Raw genomic sequence first — 17,176 nt, 5'->3', positions numbered from 1 at the left:
GACACTACTTAACGACTAAACAACAAAGTTGCAATATGCTACATTTTGACCACGGGGAAAATGCCCTTATACTACTAATGCCATATCTTATAACTGAAGTGCCTATGAAATGAAGGTCATGGGAGTTTTTCTAGTGTTTGGAAAACAATCACAGCATTGAGAAAGTCTGAAAAAGCTCTGGAGATCTTGTTTTTAATGTTTTTTCAGTTTATATTACGTGAAAGAGATAGAATAGCAGAATTCTGTATTAGTTAAGCTTAGAGGATGTGAGGATGGAATAATTTTATTCATGCTGCTTTCTGTATACTGAGATCTCCACCTGAATGTGTGTCAACTCAGAATGTGTAATGATAAATCCTGTTTATCACTATTTATATATTTATAGCTATTATGTGAGAGAAGAATATTTTGACTTTTTTTGCAAAAATTATACTAGCCCTTTTTTTTAGTATCTCAGTGTTCTCATGTGCCTAACTTAGGTTTTATTATTGCATAAGTGAGGGTGTGGTGATTTTCTTCCTGTTAATGATTTGACCTACATAGATGTGTACTTTGGCAGATCTCTTGGATGGAATGACCTGATTTCATTTCAGTATCTTCTCTAGGTAGTGTCATCTTAGAAAAGGGCATCCAGAGAGAGAATGAATTATACACTGTTCAGGCAACTATGATTAACGTAGTTTTGAATTGCGAGTTTGATTAATCTGTAGGCAAAACAGTTTTCCATTAGACTTCCAGCTTTTCCCCTTAGCTTCTATAGGAAATAAAAGACTCATTGTGGAGATATACAAGGAGTATGCCTAGTATCTACAGACTTTAAAACACATTTGCAGAATTTGTTTTACATTGTGTTTTTTTGTACCCATGCTTCTTTCCACACCCATGAACTCTTACATTGTAGTCTAATACTTTGGTCTTGCTCAGAATAGAAGTTAAATGGATTCTGTAGAACTAACTTTCTCTCATGTTGTGCAGTTTTTGTAATAGCCATAAGAGCTGACTGGAGTAATGGAAGCCTGATGCATGTACATGTTGGTCTCTGGCATGTTTGCATTGAAGGTTTACAGGAAAAGGTTGGAAAGTATAGGTGGTTAGGTCGAGCCACAAATGTGAGCGGTTGTTGTTTTTTCTGTAGAGAAAAAAAAACTTTTATACGTTTTTAAGCAGATTATCAATGAATTTTTTTCAGTCTTAAAGGAACTTGAGATAACTTGAGAGAAATATGATTCTTGTTCAGTATGTGTTTGTTCATATGCACAATAATTTATTTTACTTCTCACAAGTATTTTTTTTTGTTACTAGGAGTCCATATTTGTAGCCTCACTTGCATGAGCCACTGCTCACATAAAGCACTTTATAAGGAAAAATGGGAATATGGTCTCATGAATGTGAATTCCTACCTTGTACCCTTGTCATGAGAGCACACATGAATGTAAAAGTGGCAATGTAAGGAAACTGCCACAAAAAAAAAAAAAAGAATTATGCAGTGGTAGAATCTGAAGCTGAAATTGCTTCTTTAGTCATGGAGCCAAGCTTTGGACCTCACATATCCTTGCCTACAACTCCCAGAAACCCTAAGCATCGGGTGTGCTTGCTGAGGCTTCTGGGATTTGTAATCCAAGAACATTGAGGCCTCAAATTTGCAAACCTCTGTATTACAACAGTAAGAGCCTAATCTTTGGTAAACAGTGAAAGTGTTGTTTATTAATACATTTAATGGTAACTATATGATGTCAAGTTGATTACAACTTACAGTGATCTTCCCAAGGTTTTCTAGATGTACAGTACAGTGGTGCCTCGCTTAGCGAGCGCACCGTATAACGACGAATCCGTATAGCGATCCCCTTTTTCGGGATCGCTATACGGAGCACCCAATTGCCGCACTCGCATTGCGACGATTGGGGAGTCCGGTGGCCATTTTGGAGCCGCGTTCGGTGGCTCCAAAATGGGCGCCGGATGACCCGAAATGGCCCCGCGCGGTGTTTTCGCGCCCTCGGCAAGCGAGGGGAGGGCGCGAAAACACGGCGCGGGGCCATTACGGGTCCGTTTTGAAGCCGCAAAACAGCTGTTTTGCGGCTTCAAAACGGCCGCGGACAACCCGAAATGGCCCCGCGCGGCGTTTTCGTGCCCTCCCCTCGCTTGCCGAGGGCGCGAAAACACCGTGCGGGGCCATTTCGGGTCCGTTTTGAAGCCGCAAAACAGCTGTTTTGCAGCTTCAAAACGGCCGCGGACGACCCGAAATGGCCCCGCGCGGCGTTTTCGTGCTCTCCCCTCGCTTGCCGAGGGCGCGAAAACACCACGCGGGGCCATTTCGGGTCCGTTTTGAAGCCGCAAAACAGCTGTTTTGCAGCTTCAAAACGGCCGCGGATGACCTGAAATGGCCCCGCACGGCGTTTTCGCGCCCTCCCCTCGCTTGCCGAGGGCACGAAAATGGCTGCCCGGGGCCAGGAAACTTCTCTAAGTGGGAAGTTTAGGGCCGATTTGGAACGCATTAAATGAAGTTTAATGCGTTCCAATGGCTTTTTACTTCCCGCTTAGCGAAGATTTCACGTAGCGAAGGTTAATCCGGAACGGATTAACCTCGCTATGCGGGGCACCACTGTACTTAGAAGTGCAAGTTAACTAGGTGTGGGGCTGGATCGAATGGCTGTCAAGTGGATACATAGTTGGCTACAGAATTGTACTCAGAGAGTAATGAATCGATTAAAGGCTTCTTCTCAAACTGAGAGGAGGTAACAAGTGGAGTAACTCAGGGTTCAGTCCTGGGCTCAGCATTCTTCAACATTTTTATTAATGACTTGGATCAGGGGATTCAAGGAATGCTAATCAATTTGCAGATTATGCGCCTGGAAGACAGAAACAAAATTCAAAATAATCTAGATTGGCTTAAGCACTAGGCTGAAAACAACAGAATGCAGTTCAACAGGGATGTGCAAAGTACTGCACCTAGGAAAAAGAAACCAAACACACCGTTCCAAAATGGGGGATACCGGGCTCAGCAATACTACAAATGTTATGGATCTTGGAATCATCGTAGATCACAAGCTGAATAAAAGCCAACAGTATGATATGGCCATAAAAAAAGGCAAATGCTATTTTAGGCTTCATTAACAGAGGTATAATTTCCAAATCCTGTGAGGTATTAGTTCCCCTCTGTTTGGCACTCGTTTGCCCACATCTTGAGTACTGTGTCCAGTTCCAAACACACACTTCAGGAAGGATACAGACAAATTGAAACAAGTTCATAGGAGGGCAGCAAGAATGATCAGGGGGCTGGAAACTAAGCCCTTTGAGGAAAGACTGAAAGAATTGGGCATGTTGAGCCTTGAGAAAAGAAGATGGGGGAGATTTGATAGCATTTTTCAAATAGTTGAAAAGTTGTCATACAGAGGAGGGGCAGGATCTGTTCTTTATCATCCCTGAGAGCAGGACATGCAACAATGGGCTCAAGTCACAGGAAGCCAGATTTTGGTTGAATATCAGGGAAAGATATAAGAGCAGGACGACATTGGAACCAATTATTGTTAGAGGTAGTGAGTGCTCCAACACTGGAGGCATTCAAGAAAAATTTGGACAACCACCTGACAGATTGATTTGTATTCCTGCATTGAGCAGGGGGTTATATTATATGGTCTTATAGGCCCCTTCCAACTTCATTATTCTATGATTCTAAGTGGTTTAGCAAGCCTTCCTTTTGATGGTGCTGTGCTACTGTGCAGCTTTTCGAACGCTACGTAAGTAACATGGCACACAATCCCATCAGCCATACACATTCCAGGTGATTTTGTCTGGTCCTCTCTGAAGAACAGTGAAGGTTTGAATTCCTAGCCCTTCGGCTGCAGCCAGGCATTTCAAGCACTGAGGTATACTGAATTGTCCTCTGGGTCCTGATTAATGTGGAAGGTGAGATGTAGAATGAATTATCTGAGGGGTTATATCCTGACCCTCTACATATGTATCTTTTTTCCTACCTCTGGTATCTTGCCTTAATGTAATCTCTTTTAAAGCTTAGACCAGAATTTGCCTGGTATTACATTTATGAAGCTAGTGGAGCTGTCATACAGTTGTTTTTTCTTTGTTCAACTAGTTGTGTTTTTAATACTAGTGGAAGTTTAACCAATGTAGGTTAGTTTGGTCAACATGTGAAACCCATATTTTCTCGTTTTAACATATTATTTGAGGTATTTAGAATTCACATATGAATGGGGTTGTAATTATTCATTTGCCTCCTCTCTATCTGTTCTCTGTAATAACAGAGACCTGTTGACAGTGTGGTGATATTTTAGTGAATTTTGACATGGCAGGATTTATTTGTCATTCTGTTTTGTCACCTATACTTAAGTTTTTAAATTCTGTATCCTTTCTGCTTTAGGAAAAGATTGTCCAAGATTTTTAATCAGTTTTGTATAAAGATGTTTCTCTCTCTTATATCCAACTTTCTGGCTTGTTCAGTTGCTTTAGCTACTTAAAAATTGATGCAAGTGCAAAAGTAATTTGTAGTGCAATCCTATATGAGTAAGCTGCACTGAGTTCAGTGAGACTTGCTACAAATCTGTTGCTCATGTATTGTTTGAGGCTTTTAGATTTAGTAATTTGATAGGCTCATACAAAAAAACAGCAAAATGAATTGGGCAAATATTGTACGCAAAGATGTAAAGCCTTTGCAAACAAAGAATAGTAGCTGTAATAGTTCATTGTTAACAGAAGCAGTGAGTTTGGATTATGCCAAGGTAAATCTTCAGGCTTAGATACAAATGTCCAAGATATGTGAACTTGGTGTATATTTTGCTGATTCTCATTTTGATTAAATATTCAGCTGTGTACAGGATCATCAATTTGCAACCTGCTTTGCTGAAACATCCACTTTTTTAAGGAATGCAGTATTGCAGTGCTTTCTGGAGCCTGTTTAGTTTTGCTGCCCTATGCCGATGGCTTTTACAGTGGGAGGTTTTTTTTTTTAGGGGTTTGAGTGAGCTTCCCCAGTGTTAGTTTTGTGTGACTTTTGAATATCAATAAATTGAGTAAAATATACATTATCTGCTAAGATTTCCTTAACTACCCTGTTTCCCTGAAAAGAAGACCTAACTGAGAATAAGCCCTAGCATGATTTTTCACCCCTTCACGAATTGCTGCCTTGTTGTGGTGAAGAGGCTTGAGTAATTCAGAGAAACTATGGGCTATGCTGTGCAGGGACACTCAAGATGGACAGGTCATAGTGGAGAGTTCTGACTAAACGTGATTCACCTGGAGCAGGAATTGGCAAGCCACTCCAGTATCTTTGCCAAGAAAACTCCAAGGACAGAAACAAAAGGCTAAAAGATATGATGCTGGAAGATGAGCCCTGCAGGTCGGAAGGCGTCCAATATGCTACTGAGGAAGAGTGGAGGACAAGTACAAGTAGCTCCAGAGCTAGTGCAGTGGTTGGGCTAAAGCTGAAAGGACACTCAGCTGCAGACGCACCTGGAAGTGAAGGGAAATTCAATACGGCAAAGAAGAATACTGCATAGGAACCTGGAATGTAAGATCTATGAACCTTGGGAAGCTAGATATGGTCAAACAGGAGATGGTAAGAATCAATATTGACATCCTGGGTGTCAGTGAACTAAAATGGACGGGAATGGGTGAATTCAATTCAGACGATTATCGTATCTACTATTGTGGGTAAGAATCCCGTAGACAACAAAAGAGTGGGAAAAGCAATACTGGGATACATTCTCAAAACTGATAGAATGATTTCAATACAAATCCAAGGCAGACCTTTCAACATCACAGTAATCCAACTTTATGCACCAACCACCGAGGCTGAAGAGGCTGAAATTGACCAACTCTATGAAGACTTGAAACACCTTCTAGAACTGACACCAAAGAAAGATGTTTTTCTCATTCTAGGGGACTGGAATGCTAAAGTAGGGAGTCAAGAGATAAAAGGAACAACAGGTAAGTTTGGCCTTGGAGTTCAAAACAAAGCACGGCAAAAGCTAATAGAGTTTTGTCAAGAGAACAAGCTGGTCATCACAAACACTCTTTTCAACAACAACACAAGAGGCGACTCTACACATGGACATCACCAGATGGGCAATACCGAAATCGGATTGATTATGTTCTCTGCAGCCAAAGATGGAGAAGCTCTATACAGTCAGCAAAAACAAGACACTCAGCTGATTGTGGCTCTGATCATCAGCTTCTCATAGCAAAACTCATGCTTAAACAGAAGAAAGTAGGAAAACCCACCGGGCTAGTCAGGTATAATCTAAACCAAATCCCTTATGAATACACAGTGGAAGTGAAGAACAGATTTAAGGAACTCGATTTGGTGGACAGAGTGCCTGAAGGACAATGGGTGGAGGCTCATAACATTGAACAGAAAGCGGCAATGAAAACCATCCCAAAGAAAAGAAAATTCAAGAAAGTGGCTGTCCAAGGAGGCCTTACAAATAGCAGAGAAGAGAAGGGAAACAAAATGCAAGGGAGATAGGGAAGGTTACAGAAAATGGAATGCAGATTTCCAAAGAATAGTAAGGAGAGACACACAAGGGCCTTCTTAAATGAACAGTGCAAAGATATAGAGGAAAATAATAGAAAGGGAAAAACCAGAGATTTGTTGAAGAAAAATAGAGATATTAAAAGAACTTTTTGTTCAAAGATGGACATGATAAGGGACAAAAATGGTAGGGACCTCACAGAAGCAGAAGACATCAAGAAGAGGTGGCAAGAATACACAGAGGAATTATACCAGAAAGATTTGGATGTCCTGGACAACCCAGAGAGTGTGGTTGCTCACCTTGAGCCAGACATCCTGGAGAGTGAAGTCAAAGTGGGCCTTAGAAAGCATGGCTAACAACAAGGCCAGTGGAGGTGATGGCATTCTAGTGGAACTATATAAAATCTTAAAAGATGACACTGTTAAGGTGCTACGCTTAATGTGCCAGCAAATTTGGGAAAACTCAGCAATGGCCAGAGGACTGAAAAAGATAAGTCTACATCCCAATCCCAAAGAAGGGCAGTGCCAAAGAATGCTCCAACTACCGTGCAATTGCACTCATTTCACACGCTAGCAAGGTTATGCTGAAAATCCACTGAGGTAGGCTTCAGAAGTATGTGGACTGAGAACTGCCAGAAGTGCAAGGTGGATTTCAAAGGAGCAGAGGAACTAGAGACCAAATTGCTAACATGCGCTGGATTATAGAGAAAGCCAGAGAGTTCCAGAAAAACATCTACAGTGGTGCCTCGCTAGACGATGATAATCTGTTCCACTGAAATTGCTGTTTAGCGAAATCATTGTCTAGCGAAAAGCATTTCCCCATTGGAATGCATTGAAACCTGTTTAATGTGTTCCAATGGAGAAGAATCATCATTGTCTAGCGAAGATCGGCCATAGGAAAGCCGCTTTGCGAACCGCCGATCAGCTGTTTAAATCATTGTCTTGTGAAGCTTAGATCCCTAAAACACCTGCTTTGCGAGCGCGGAGGAAACTGTAAAATCATCGTCTAGCAAAAATCGGTTTGCGAAGCAGGGACCAAACGTTGTCCAGCGAAATTCCCCCATAGGAATCATTGTTTCGCGAATCACTATAGTGATCGCAAAAAGTCAATGTCTAGTGAAAAAACTCATGCGGGGTAAATGTCTAGGGAGGCACCACTGTACTTCTGCTTCATTGACTATGCGAAAGCTTTTGACTGTGTGGACCACAGCAAACTATGGCAAGTTCTTAAAGAAATGGGAGTGCCTGAGCACCTTATTTATCTCCTGAGAAATCTATATGTAGAACAGGAAGCAACCGTTAGAACTGATTGGTTCAAATTTGGGAAAGGAGTACGACAAGGCTGTATATTGTCTCTCTGCTTGTTGGGAAAGTGTGAAGGCAAGAGAAGAAGGGGATGACAGAGGACAAGATGGTTGGACAGTATCATTGAAGCTACCAACATTAATTTGGCCAAACTCCGGGAGGCAGTGGAGGTCAGGAGGGCCTGGCATGCTCTGGTCCATGGGGGTCACAAAGAGTCGGACACGACTTAAGGACTAAACAAATTATTTTTTTAGGATGCTCGTAATATAAGCCCTACTCCCAAAATAATCCCTAGCTAAGTGAAACCCCGGCCTCCACCATTGTGCAAAAACCAGAAGATGACATGACTGTAAAATAAAACATCTCCTGACAATAAGCCCTAATGAGTTTTTTTTTTGGAGCAAAAATTAATATAAGACCCCGTCTTATTTTCGGGGAAACACAATATAACAATAATTGAGTGGTGGCTGTTAATTTTGCTTCTTTATTCCAAAAACACAAAGGCAAAGCAAAAAATGCAAATGAAAAACCTGCCACTTATTTGCTATATGTTAATAGGCCAGCTATATTTTGGCACTTGTTACATTTGTATTCTGTTATTCATGGAGCTCAGATCTGTGTGTTAACCATGACACAAGCCCAAGGGAAATACTATTGTATGTGCTGGACTACCTGAATTCTCTAATAATATGGAGATTAGATTTAGAATTTCACACCTCCATGACATTAATGAAACTTAAATATGTAACATAAAGTGAAAACAAAGGCTTTATCCTATATGAGTTACAGGATATTTTTTTGCTGTCACTGAAAATTCAAATATAGGATAGAAAAATACAATATAAAAAGAAGTGTTCTTTTGTAAGGGCAAATATGGAGCGCCCTTGCCACTAAGCCTTTATACTCTGTAAAGTGTACACTTAAATATAAAGCTGATAGCTGTCTCATAAATTTGGCTGAATTGGCTGTAATGCAAGTGTGCAAAATTAGATGATAGGAGAAGTTGCATGGAAACATTTTTTCCAGCAGGTTTCCTATAGCCGGTAAGCAGCTTAACCACAGTCAAGGAACTTGTTAATCTTGAACAATTTTGAAAAGTTTATTGTGTGGCATAAAGATTTCCTACAAGGAATAACAATTCTCAATTCTTTATTGACATCCAGGAACTAATTTTAGTTCTTTGGATTCTGGATTCTTATGTATTGGTTTTTTATAACTTCGAGTCTGTATCTTTTAAAATACAATTGATTTATTCAGGAGGCAAGTATATTTTCTCCCTTAACGCATACTCTGCTTTCATTTTTAACCAGGCACCAAATCCAACGGCAAGTGAGTTTATTCCTAAAGGAGGCTCAACCTCCCGACTCAGTAATATGTCACAGTCAAATATGTCTGCCTTCTCCCAAGCCTTGTTCTCTCATCCTTCCATGGGAGGTCCTGCAAATGCTGGGTTAGCACCAGGTGAGTTTGGATGAATTTTATTTACATTAGATTATGACTCTTAGTAGCACTAGTAAAACTAGAAATAACTATATAATAAGGTTTCATGGATTTTATTGACTTTGCATTTTAATAGCTTTAGTTTGGGACCTACGTATGTAGCAGAAACAGTAAGATTTCAGGTGTAGATTTTATGGTGGTAAAGTGTCCTGTCGCAGCTTGTCATGGCCAAATTCATTGTCTTGGCATATAAACTTTCGTAGAGGTAGGAATGTTTGCATTTGGAATACATGGCTTCGTTTTGAAAAAATACTATATTCATGGTATTCAACTTGTAATTTTTGGGGGGGGGGCTTTTGCTGACAATTTCTTATTTTCTTAATAATTAAAGCTACCATAAAGTGCATTATTTTAAATAGGAAAAAATAAGGTTTTAAAACTCATCATAGGCATCTTTCAGTCTCGAGAGACTATGGTACTGTGCTCTGTATGGAGGACTTTGACGCTGTATGCGAAGCTGGAGTGTCCTCTCCAGAGCATGAAGCCTTGGTGAAATAATATGGAGGATAGGCTGTTACCCAAGCAGCAAATCCCTCCTCTCCACATCGCTGAAATAGTCCAATGGAAAGGCCGAAGCCAATACAACTGGTTCTAGCAACGTCACAGGAGTTGCCAGAACGACATGAACTGCCTCCAGGACTTCAGCTCTGGATTTTGGCTCAAGGTTAACTCCTGAAGCCTTTTCCATCAGTGGATATAGCCACAAGGCAGTGGAGGTTTGGAATCAGAGTTTTCCTTCTCCTAAATGGGCTGCCTTCCCAGGCTAACGAGTCCCACCTACCACTATATAGAAAACTATATAGAAAGAAATATAGAAACTATATATTAAATAAATATAGAAAGAAATTGAGGGCATGCTTCTCTTGAGTCTGACAAGACTACCTCGTTAAGGAAGGAATTAAATTAGTTTATTAATCTTTCAATCAGAAAGATAAATAATAATAATCTTAGAACCTCAGACCTGGAAAGACCCTATAGATAATTGAATCCAGCCTCTATCAAAGAGGTACAGTGGGGAATTGCATTCTCAGCCTCAGGCTCAGATACCTAAATCTGTAGGTTCTTAACAAAAAATTGAAACAATTTTCTCACCCCATTTGGAAGATATGCTGAAAAGATATACTGCAAGTGGGGATGCAGTTGAAAGAGCAGGTATTTCTGCCTATAAAAAGTCAATCGTTTAAATGTATAAGATGCAGAAAATATTGTGTATGTTTGGAGAACATTGAGGAAGCATCCATTACACTTGAGGAACCACGAATTACTGTGGCTATTTGGAGTAGCATCCTTGGAAAGAAGGATAGCAGAATAATATTTGCCAGCTTCTTGGATTGTTCTGTGTATGCTATGTAAATCTAACAGTTAGTTCATCTAGCATTTACTTCTAGGACTAGCCACAGATTTCTGTGGTCTCTGGCAGAGGCTTGTCACATCACCTGCTTTTTGACACTTTTCACAGAAGTGAAAGTGTAGTCTTCTGCATATAGAGCATTTATTCTATCACTGAGCTATGGACCATGGCCTAATGTTTCTCTGGCAGCTTATTTTTCTAAATCTCATTTTTATGCTGCATTTCTGACCGTGAATTGGCTCTCAAATTATCAAATAGAGTGGCTCAAATCTTGTTGGTTTAACATATGCTGTTTAAGACTGATAACATCATCAGCCTTACCTAGCACAGGTTGTGCGGCAGGATTTCAGCCAATAAGTTACTATATTGTAAAAATTAAATATATAATAACATTAAAACTATTAGTTTACATTTTTAAAAAACCTTAACACAGCGAGAATAATAATATGCAACATTTCAAAATCAAAGACTCTTTATTGCCCAATTCAATTGTTAAAAGCCTGTTTTAAAAAGGAAGCTCTTTATATGGGCAGATATGAATCAACTACAGTGGTACCTCGCAAGACGAGCACTTCGTTTAACGAAGAAATCGCATAACGAAGTTTTTGCAATCGCAAAAGCGATCGCAAAATGATGTTTCCTATGGGTATTTTTTGCTTTGCGATGATTGGTTACCTGCTTCGCTAACTGATTATCGCAAAGCGAAGATTTTCGCACAGCTGATCGGCGGTTTCAAAATGGCCGCCGGGTTAAAAAAAATGGCTGCCCGCTATTTTCTGGGACGGATTCCTCGCTGCACAGGCAGCGAAAATGGGCGCGCTATGGAGGATCTTCACTGGACGGTGAGTTTCAAGCCCATAGGAACACATTAATTGGGTTTTAATGCGTTTCTATGGGCTTTTAAAAATCGCTTTACGATGTTTTCGTTCTACAGTGATTTCGCTGGAACGAATTAACATCTTAATGTGAGGCACCACTGTACTGTTCATTTCCAGGTATTTGTGGCCATTCACATCTTATGCCATTTTTTAATAACTTGGTCAGTTCATAAAATTTCCGGGTCTCCATTTTGAGGAAGGGAATGGGGTGACCAAAAAGTTTAAATTTTGCAGTATGTAGTGCATGAGTTGATGTGCACTGATTCATAGTATGCAAATGACACCTTCATTTTTCATGCTACAAAAAAGCTGCCCTCCTTTCTAGTAGGTAGAAAAATTATCTTCAAGTTCAAGTTCAGAGAAGCCAGCAATGTTTCTAATTTTGAAGGATGTTTCCAAACATTGATCAAGAACGGAAACATTGCAGTCTTTTGGTGAAGTGGAACCAGTATGGCTTGATAAAGAAGACTAAAACTGATGCTTTTATCATCTATAATTCTTTTAAATATATGAGGCCGCATATACAAAGTCCAGTCACATATCCAGTTCAATATATCTGTGAAGATTCTCAGTCATCCAAGTAAGGTTATCTGGAAGCTGAGTCATGGCAACTGGACTTCTTTCTTAGTAGGTTGAAATGTTTCGCTACTCATCCAAGTAGCTTCTTCAGCCTGAGGAGAGTTGGTTGGAGATCCCTGAAATATCCTCCAAATTGGTTTCACTTCCCCTTAGTCTGAATAGGATCTTTGGAAGGACAAAGGACTGGGGATGAGGGAAAGTCACTCAATGTAGAAGTGGGATTTTCCCTCAACCCTAGACCTTTGTACTTCCAATGAGCCTATTCAGTCCTCAGACTGAAGAAGCTGCTTGGATAAGTAGCAAAATGTTTCAATCTAATAAGAAAGAAGTCCAGTTGCCATGACTCAACTTCCAGATCCAATTCAATTGGATTTGATTTTTTACTCTGGCAGTAGCTCTCCAGGGTCATAGGTGGAGCTCTTTCTGAGTCCTGCTTGCCTTGTGATGGAGCCTGGACATTGTTCATCCAAAATATGTCATCTGTCTCGAATAGTGGCTTGTCCTGTATACTTGCTCCCTCTTTTGTGGATGAAATCAATCAATGCCTCGGTTTGTAGAGATGCTTGTCAGGGGCACAGGATAGTTTTTGGATCAAAGGGAACTGAAAAGCCTCTAAGAGTACCTAACACATATGTCACCAATACAGAGAAGCCAAAATTGCAGAATGCTTTTATTCAATATTATTCAATATTAGAATCAGTACTGGATTGATACTGCAATAAACATTACAATTTTACAATAACGAAATTTACAAAATGGGTTTTATGTTGTCATATGATTTACTTCATGAATGAATAAAACAGTAATTTGGCAATAAATTTATTCTGCTACTTCCTGGATTTAGTCTAGTATCTCATTTTTATAGTACAGTATTTGTGACCAGTTGATTTAAAATGTAGAATTTATATAAGAGAATTTGGAGTTTAAAATTTTTGTAGATTCTGCAATATAGATCTTAATGCTGACCCTTTAAATTCTTGAAAAGAATAATCTAGTTGGAACACTGTTTAACTCTGGTGTCTTAGATACATATATACTTGGAATATATATTGCACCTGGAATTATACTGTGTAGTGTGCATAAAATGTAATGGTTTGCAGAAACAACATGTGTAATTTTAAAGGTGTTGGCTTAAAGGAAATTATAGTATAGTTAGCAGTGTACCTGGTCTTTTTGCAAGCCACAACCAAGTTACCAGATCACACTGGGATAGAATTATGCCTTGAATGCTTGCAAATATTTGTAAATATTTGCTATTAGTCGTTTACTACCCCTTAGGAACCCTTAACATCCTTTGCCAGTTGTAACTGTTGTGGTTAATCATTTTGTTTAAGTTCTGTATATAGACTGAGCTCTTCAGTAACTCGAGAAACTTTGTGGTATCTTGTTCTACTGTTCTGAATTGTCTTGTTTTTATCTGCAAGGAAATTAAGTTTGCCAAGCCTTGGAGTTCACTATGGAACAAATGTGCTTTTACCCGTAAGTTTTCTTCTTCTTTTATTTTCATAAGGAATGTCACTGTCAGCAGGATCTTCTCCCCTTCATTCCCCTAAAATTACTCCTCACACGTCTCCTGCTCCTAGACGAAGAAGTCATACACCAAACCCAGCAAATTATATGGTGCCTACTAGTGCCTCTACACCAGTGACTAATGCTGTCTCACAGCCCCCAGCTACTGGCCAGGTGATTCAGAAGGAAACGGTGGGTGGCACAACCTATTTCTATACTGACACAACTCCAGCACCTCTAACTGGAATGGTAAGATTTTAGCTTTGTTTACAAAGGCATTGCCTTGTCAATAAATGCTTATACTGAGTACAGTAATATGGTAGTATAAAATGTAATGTACCATACCTTCAATAATGATGACAGCTTCGCTGTTAATCTTGACTGCTACCCTGAATTTTAATTTTAGTTAGTTTTCTGTTCTGTCCCCTCATTTTCTACATTAACTAAACACAGATGGAGAAAGGGGATGATGGCTGCACCTAGGCATTGCGATAAACAGTGCCTTGCTTTGGCCTGTTCCTTTCGTAATGAAGCATATTTGCTTGTGATAGCTGAATACAGCCATTGTAGCTTCCTTCCAAATATTCTGTTCTGTTTGCAGCTCTTTACAGTAGCTCAATAGTAGATTACATGATTGATATGCAGCACGACCTTGGTTCCGTTCATGACAGATCTGTGCTTAAATTGTCTGATATCAGTAAAGAGTCTTTCTCAAGACCATGGAGAGCTGCTGGCAATTGAAAAAAGATAGTAACATCTTCCCAGGTAAGATGAGCCAGTGTTCAGAATAATTAAAAGGCAGTGCTGTATTTTCAGATGAATTACTTAGCAGAATGCCTACCCCAGCCTGACATAGGAGGTGACAGTGAATGTGGGATGAAGAGGATAAAGACACTTGCACAGATCTGGAAGCTTAGTTATGGTGGCAGTGGAGATGACTCTCAGTGATATTGTGTCTTCACCTTCAACGTAATTCCATCTGAAGGGCCCCTTAGAGAAGAAGGCATGTCCTCTGCCGTGGCAGATCAATCCTAGTGGGCACCAGGAAGGTGGCTAACAACAAAACCTTGCTTACTGCATGCGTAACCTGAGTATGGTTGCCACTTGCTGAAATGTCAAATAAACAGACCTCTTCTACTCCCCTCCCTTTATTTTAATTTCATTTTATTTTATATACATTTATGTATGAAAGATAATGTCATAGTTGACTTCCCAGACTATCTTATAGTTAAAGAATTGAACAACAAGAACATTGACTTAATGATATAACATTAAAAATAAATGCTTAAGTAGAGAAGTCACCAGTGGTTTCAACTAAAAGTAGATGAAAGATATAAAATATGAATGGGTAGCTCTGACAGAGGGCATGACCAAATTTTGATAGTGCAGCAACAGCAGCAAATGACAGCTATATCACTTTGGGAAACAGTGGAGACCTTTTTCCAACATATGTCCAGCTTGCATGACAGCATGGTTTGGTTTGGAAACCAGGTCCTTGCTCCTTCCAGTCCTTGTTTCAGAGTGAAATCATTGTGTCCTGCTTTTGCATGACTACAGTTTGGTAGTATTGTAATTTGCTTTGAAAAACAAATTGTTTATGTTGCTGCAGACTTTCACTTGCACAGCTATAAACTGTCAGTGGAAAATAATATTTTGCCTATTTTATGTACCGTCAAGTCACATCTTAAGAACTCTAATAAGGTTTTCAAGATATGTGAGCTATTTAAGGAGTGATTTTACCATTCTCACCCACCCCCAGTGTCTGAAATCCAGTTGCTTAGTGTAATAGGTTGTGACTAGAGTAGGCTTATTGAATCAGTTGGGATTTGGTAAGTCAACTCCTCTGTAAATTCCATTGATTGCATGGGCCTGCTCACTTCACCAAGCAACATTATTTCACCCAGTGAGCTTTTATGGCCAAGTGGGGATTTGAACCCAACTCTCCTATATCTTAGCCACTCTGTCCCCTACACCACACTGGCCCTCTACATTTTTCCTATTCCTACATTCAAAGTTTGAGTAAATAAAAATCTTTGCGCTATGTCTGCTTTTCAGTGGAGTTTTATTAATGGGTGATATCATGACAGAGACCCTTTTACTAGACATGACCTGTCTCACCTCAGATTGAACGTGTCCTCAGAAAGGCCTCTGAACCTGGTAGAGTCATGTGAGATTAGGCAGTTACTAAGATTGTTTTATGTGGCCTTACAATGCATTTAGATTCCTCGTGCATTTTGCTTTGTCCTGTTATCCCTCTTCTGAAGTTTGTACACTTTCCATAGAAATGCATAATTGTCAAAAAAAATTCTCTCAAACTTTGATAACTTCCCTGAAGTTGTATCTGTGGTTATAGCTGGTCTTGCTAGAAGCAGCCATTCACCATAAGAATCAAATCTACCATTTTAAGGACTATATAATGTCTAAATAGCTTGTTTGTTATCCCTCATATCAAGCACTTTGAGGAGACCTGGTAACTCTGTTAACTTTCCAGATTCTAAAAACAGTTTGCTTCTGATTTTATTTTTCATAGGTATTCCCAAATTACCACATTTATCCTCCTACTGCACCTCATGTTGCTTACATGCAGCCAAAAGCTAATGCACCTTCCTTCTTTATGGCAGATGAACTCAGACAGGTAGGTTTAAAAAAATAATATAGAATAATAGTGGTAGATTTTATTCATGTATTATTTGTACTGCCTTTCTGTTCAAACAATCCATACAGCTGTGCATAACACTGCACCATAAAGCCAGTGACTTGTATTTGTGAGGAAGTTAACAAATCCAACACGTATGTTAAAACTGAAAAGATTGTGATGTATAATCATCTTGTGTTGCTGTCATGTACAGGCTATGAAGGAGTAAGACAGTTACGTGTCTAACAAGTCTGATTTTTAAGATTTGCTCAATACACAGTGATGGAAAAGCACACAATGAATCTGTTTATAGCAGCACATTTTTATGGATCTCTTTGGAAGGCCACACAAACTTTCTTAAAGAAACCCGCCTTCTTTTTAAATATCTCTTATTGTTTTTGGGGGGTGCTGTGATTATTTGAAATATCAGAACTCTGCCTGCACATTTGCATTTTTTTTCTTCTTTGTCTTATTTATGAATCTTAAATTATTTCTATTGTATCAAGCTTTGCCTGACATGTAGATTTAAGCACTTGGAAAAAGTGGCTTAGAATTCATGGAATAAACTGGAGTGATAAGTTGAATCTTGATGAGGATGAGGAAGATTATTCTTTATGTTTAGCAAATTGCTGCCCAAGAAAAGCATTTGAAGCAGTTTCTTAAAAACAAGCTGAATCTGTTTTTCCAGGATTGTAAGAAAATTAAGTAGCACCCGTGCTGGGAAACATTAGGAAACTAATTGTAGGGGAGACAAGAGGTGGTACATCACTACACTCTGCTTTGGAGGAGGCCTTTAGTGTACCACATTCAGTACATATTTAAACTATTCAAAAAGCAATAACATTATTCTAATTACTGTGTGGCTGTGTAAGAAGTCCCGTAAAAGTTAACAGACTTCTCTGTACTCTCAAGAGGAGGGAAGCTTTGATACTCCATGT

The 17,176-nt window shown here is 39.5% G+C and overlaps 1 protein-coding gene across 11 annotated transcripts in view; it reads left to right on the top strand.

The window, feature by feature from the left end:
* The window catches only part of PAN3 (poly(A) specific ribonuclease subunit PAN3), an 88,608-nt gene that overhangs the window by 36,034 nt on the left and 35,398 nt on the right, over positions 1 to 17,176 (top strand). For all 11 annotated transcript variants that reach the window (XR_013543360.1, XR_013543359.1, XR_013543361.1 and 8 more), the window contains 3 exons: positions 9,097 to 9,247; positions 13,605 to 13,852; positions 16,134 to 16,238. Coding sequence is in view for 7 of the 11 variants with exons in the window: in XM_072993743.2 (XP_072849844.2) it covers positions 9,097 to 9,247; positions 13,605 to 13,852; positions 16,134 to 16,238 (504 nt within the window). In the remaining 4 variants the exon portion in view is untranslated. The remainder of the gene's footprint in view (positions 1 to 9,096; positions 9,248 to 13,604; positions 13,853 to 16,133; positions 16,239 to 17,176) is intronic.

The sequence above is a fragment of the Pogona vitticeps genome, chromosome 3, assembly GCF_051106095.1.
Source record: "Pogona vitticeps strain Pit_001003342236 chromosome 3, PviZW2.1, whole genome shotgun sequence".
Lineage (NCBI taxonomy): Eukaryota > Metazoa > Chordata > Lepidosauria > Squamata > Agamidae > Pogona > Pogona vitticeps.
Note: the sequence above shows the minus strand (reverse complement) of the source record. Positions and strands in the feature narration are given on the sequence as shown.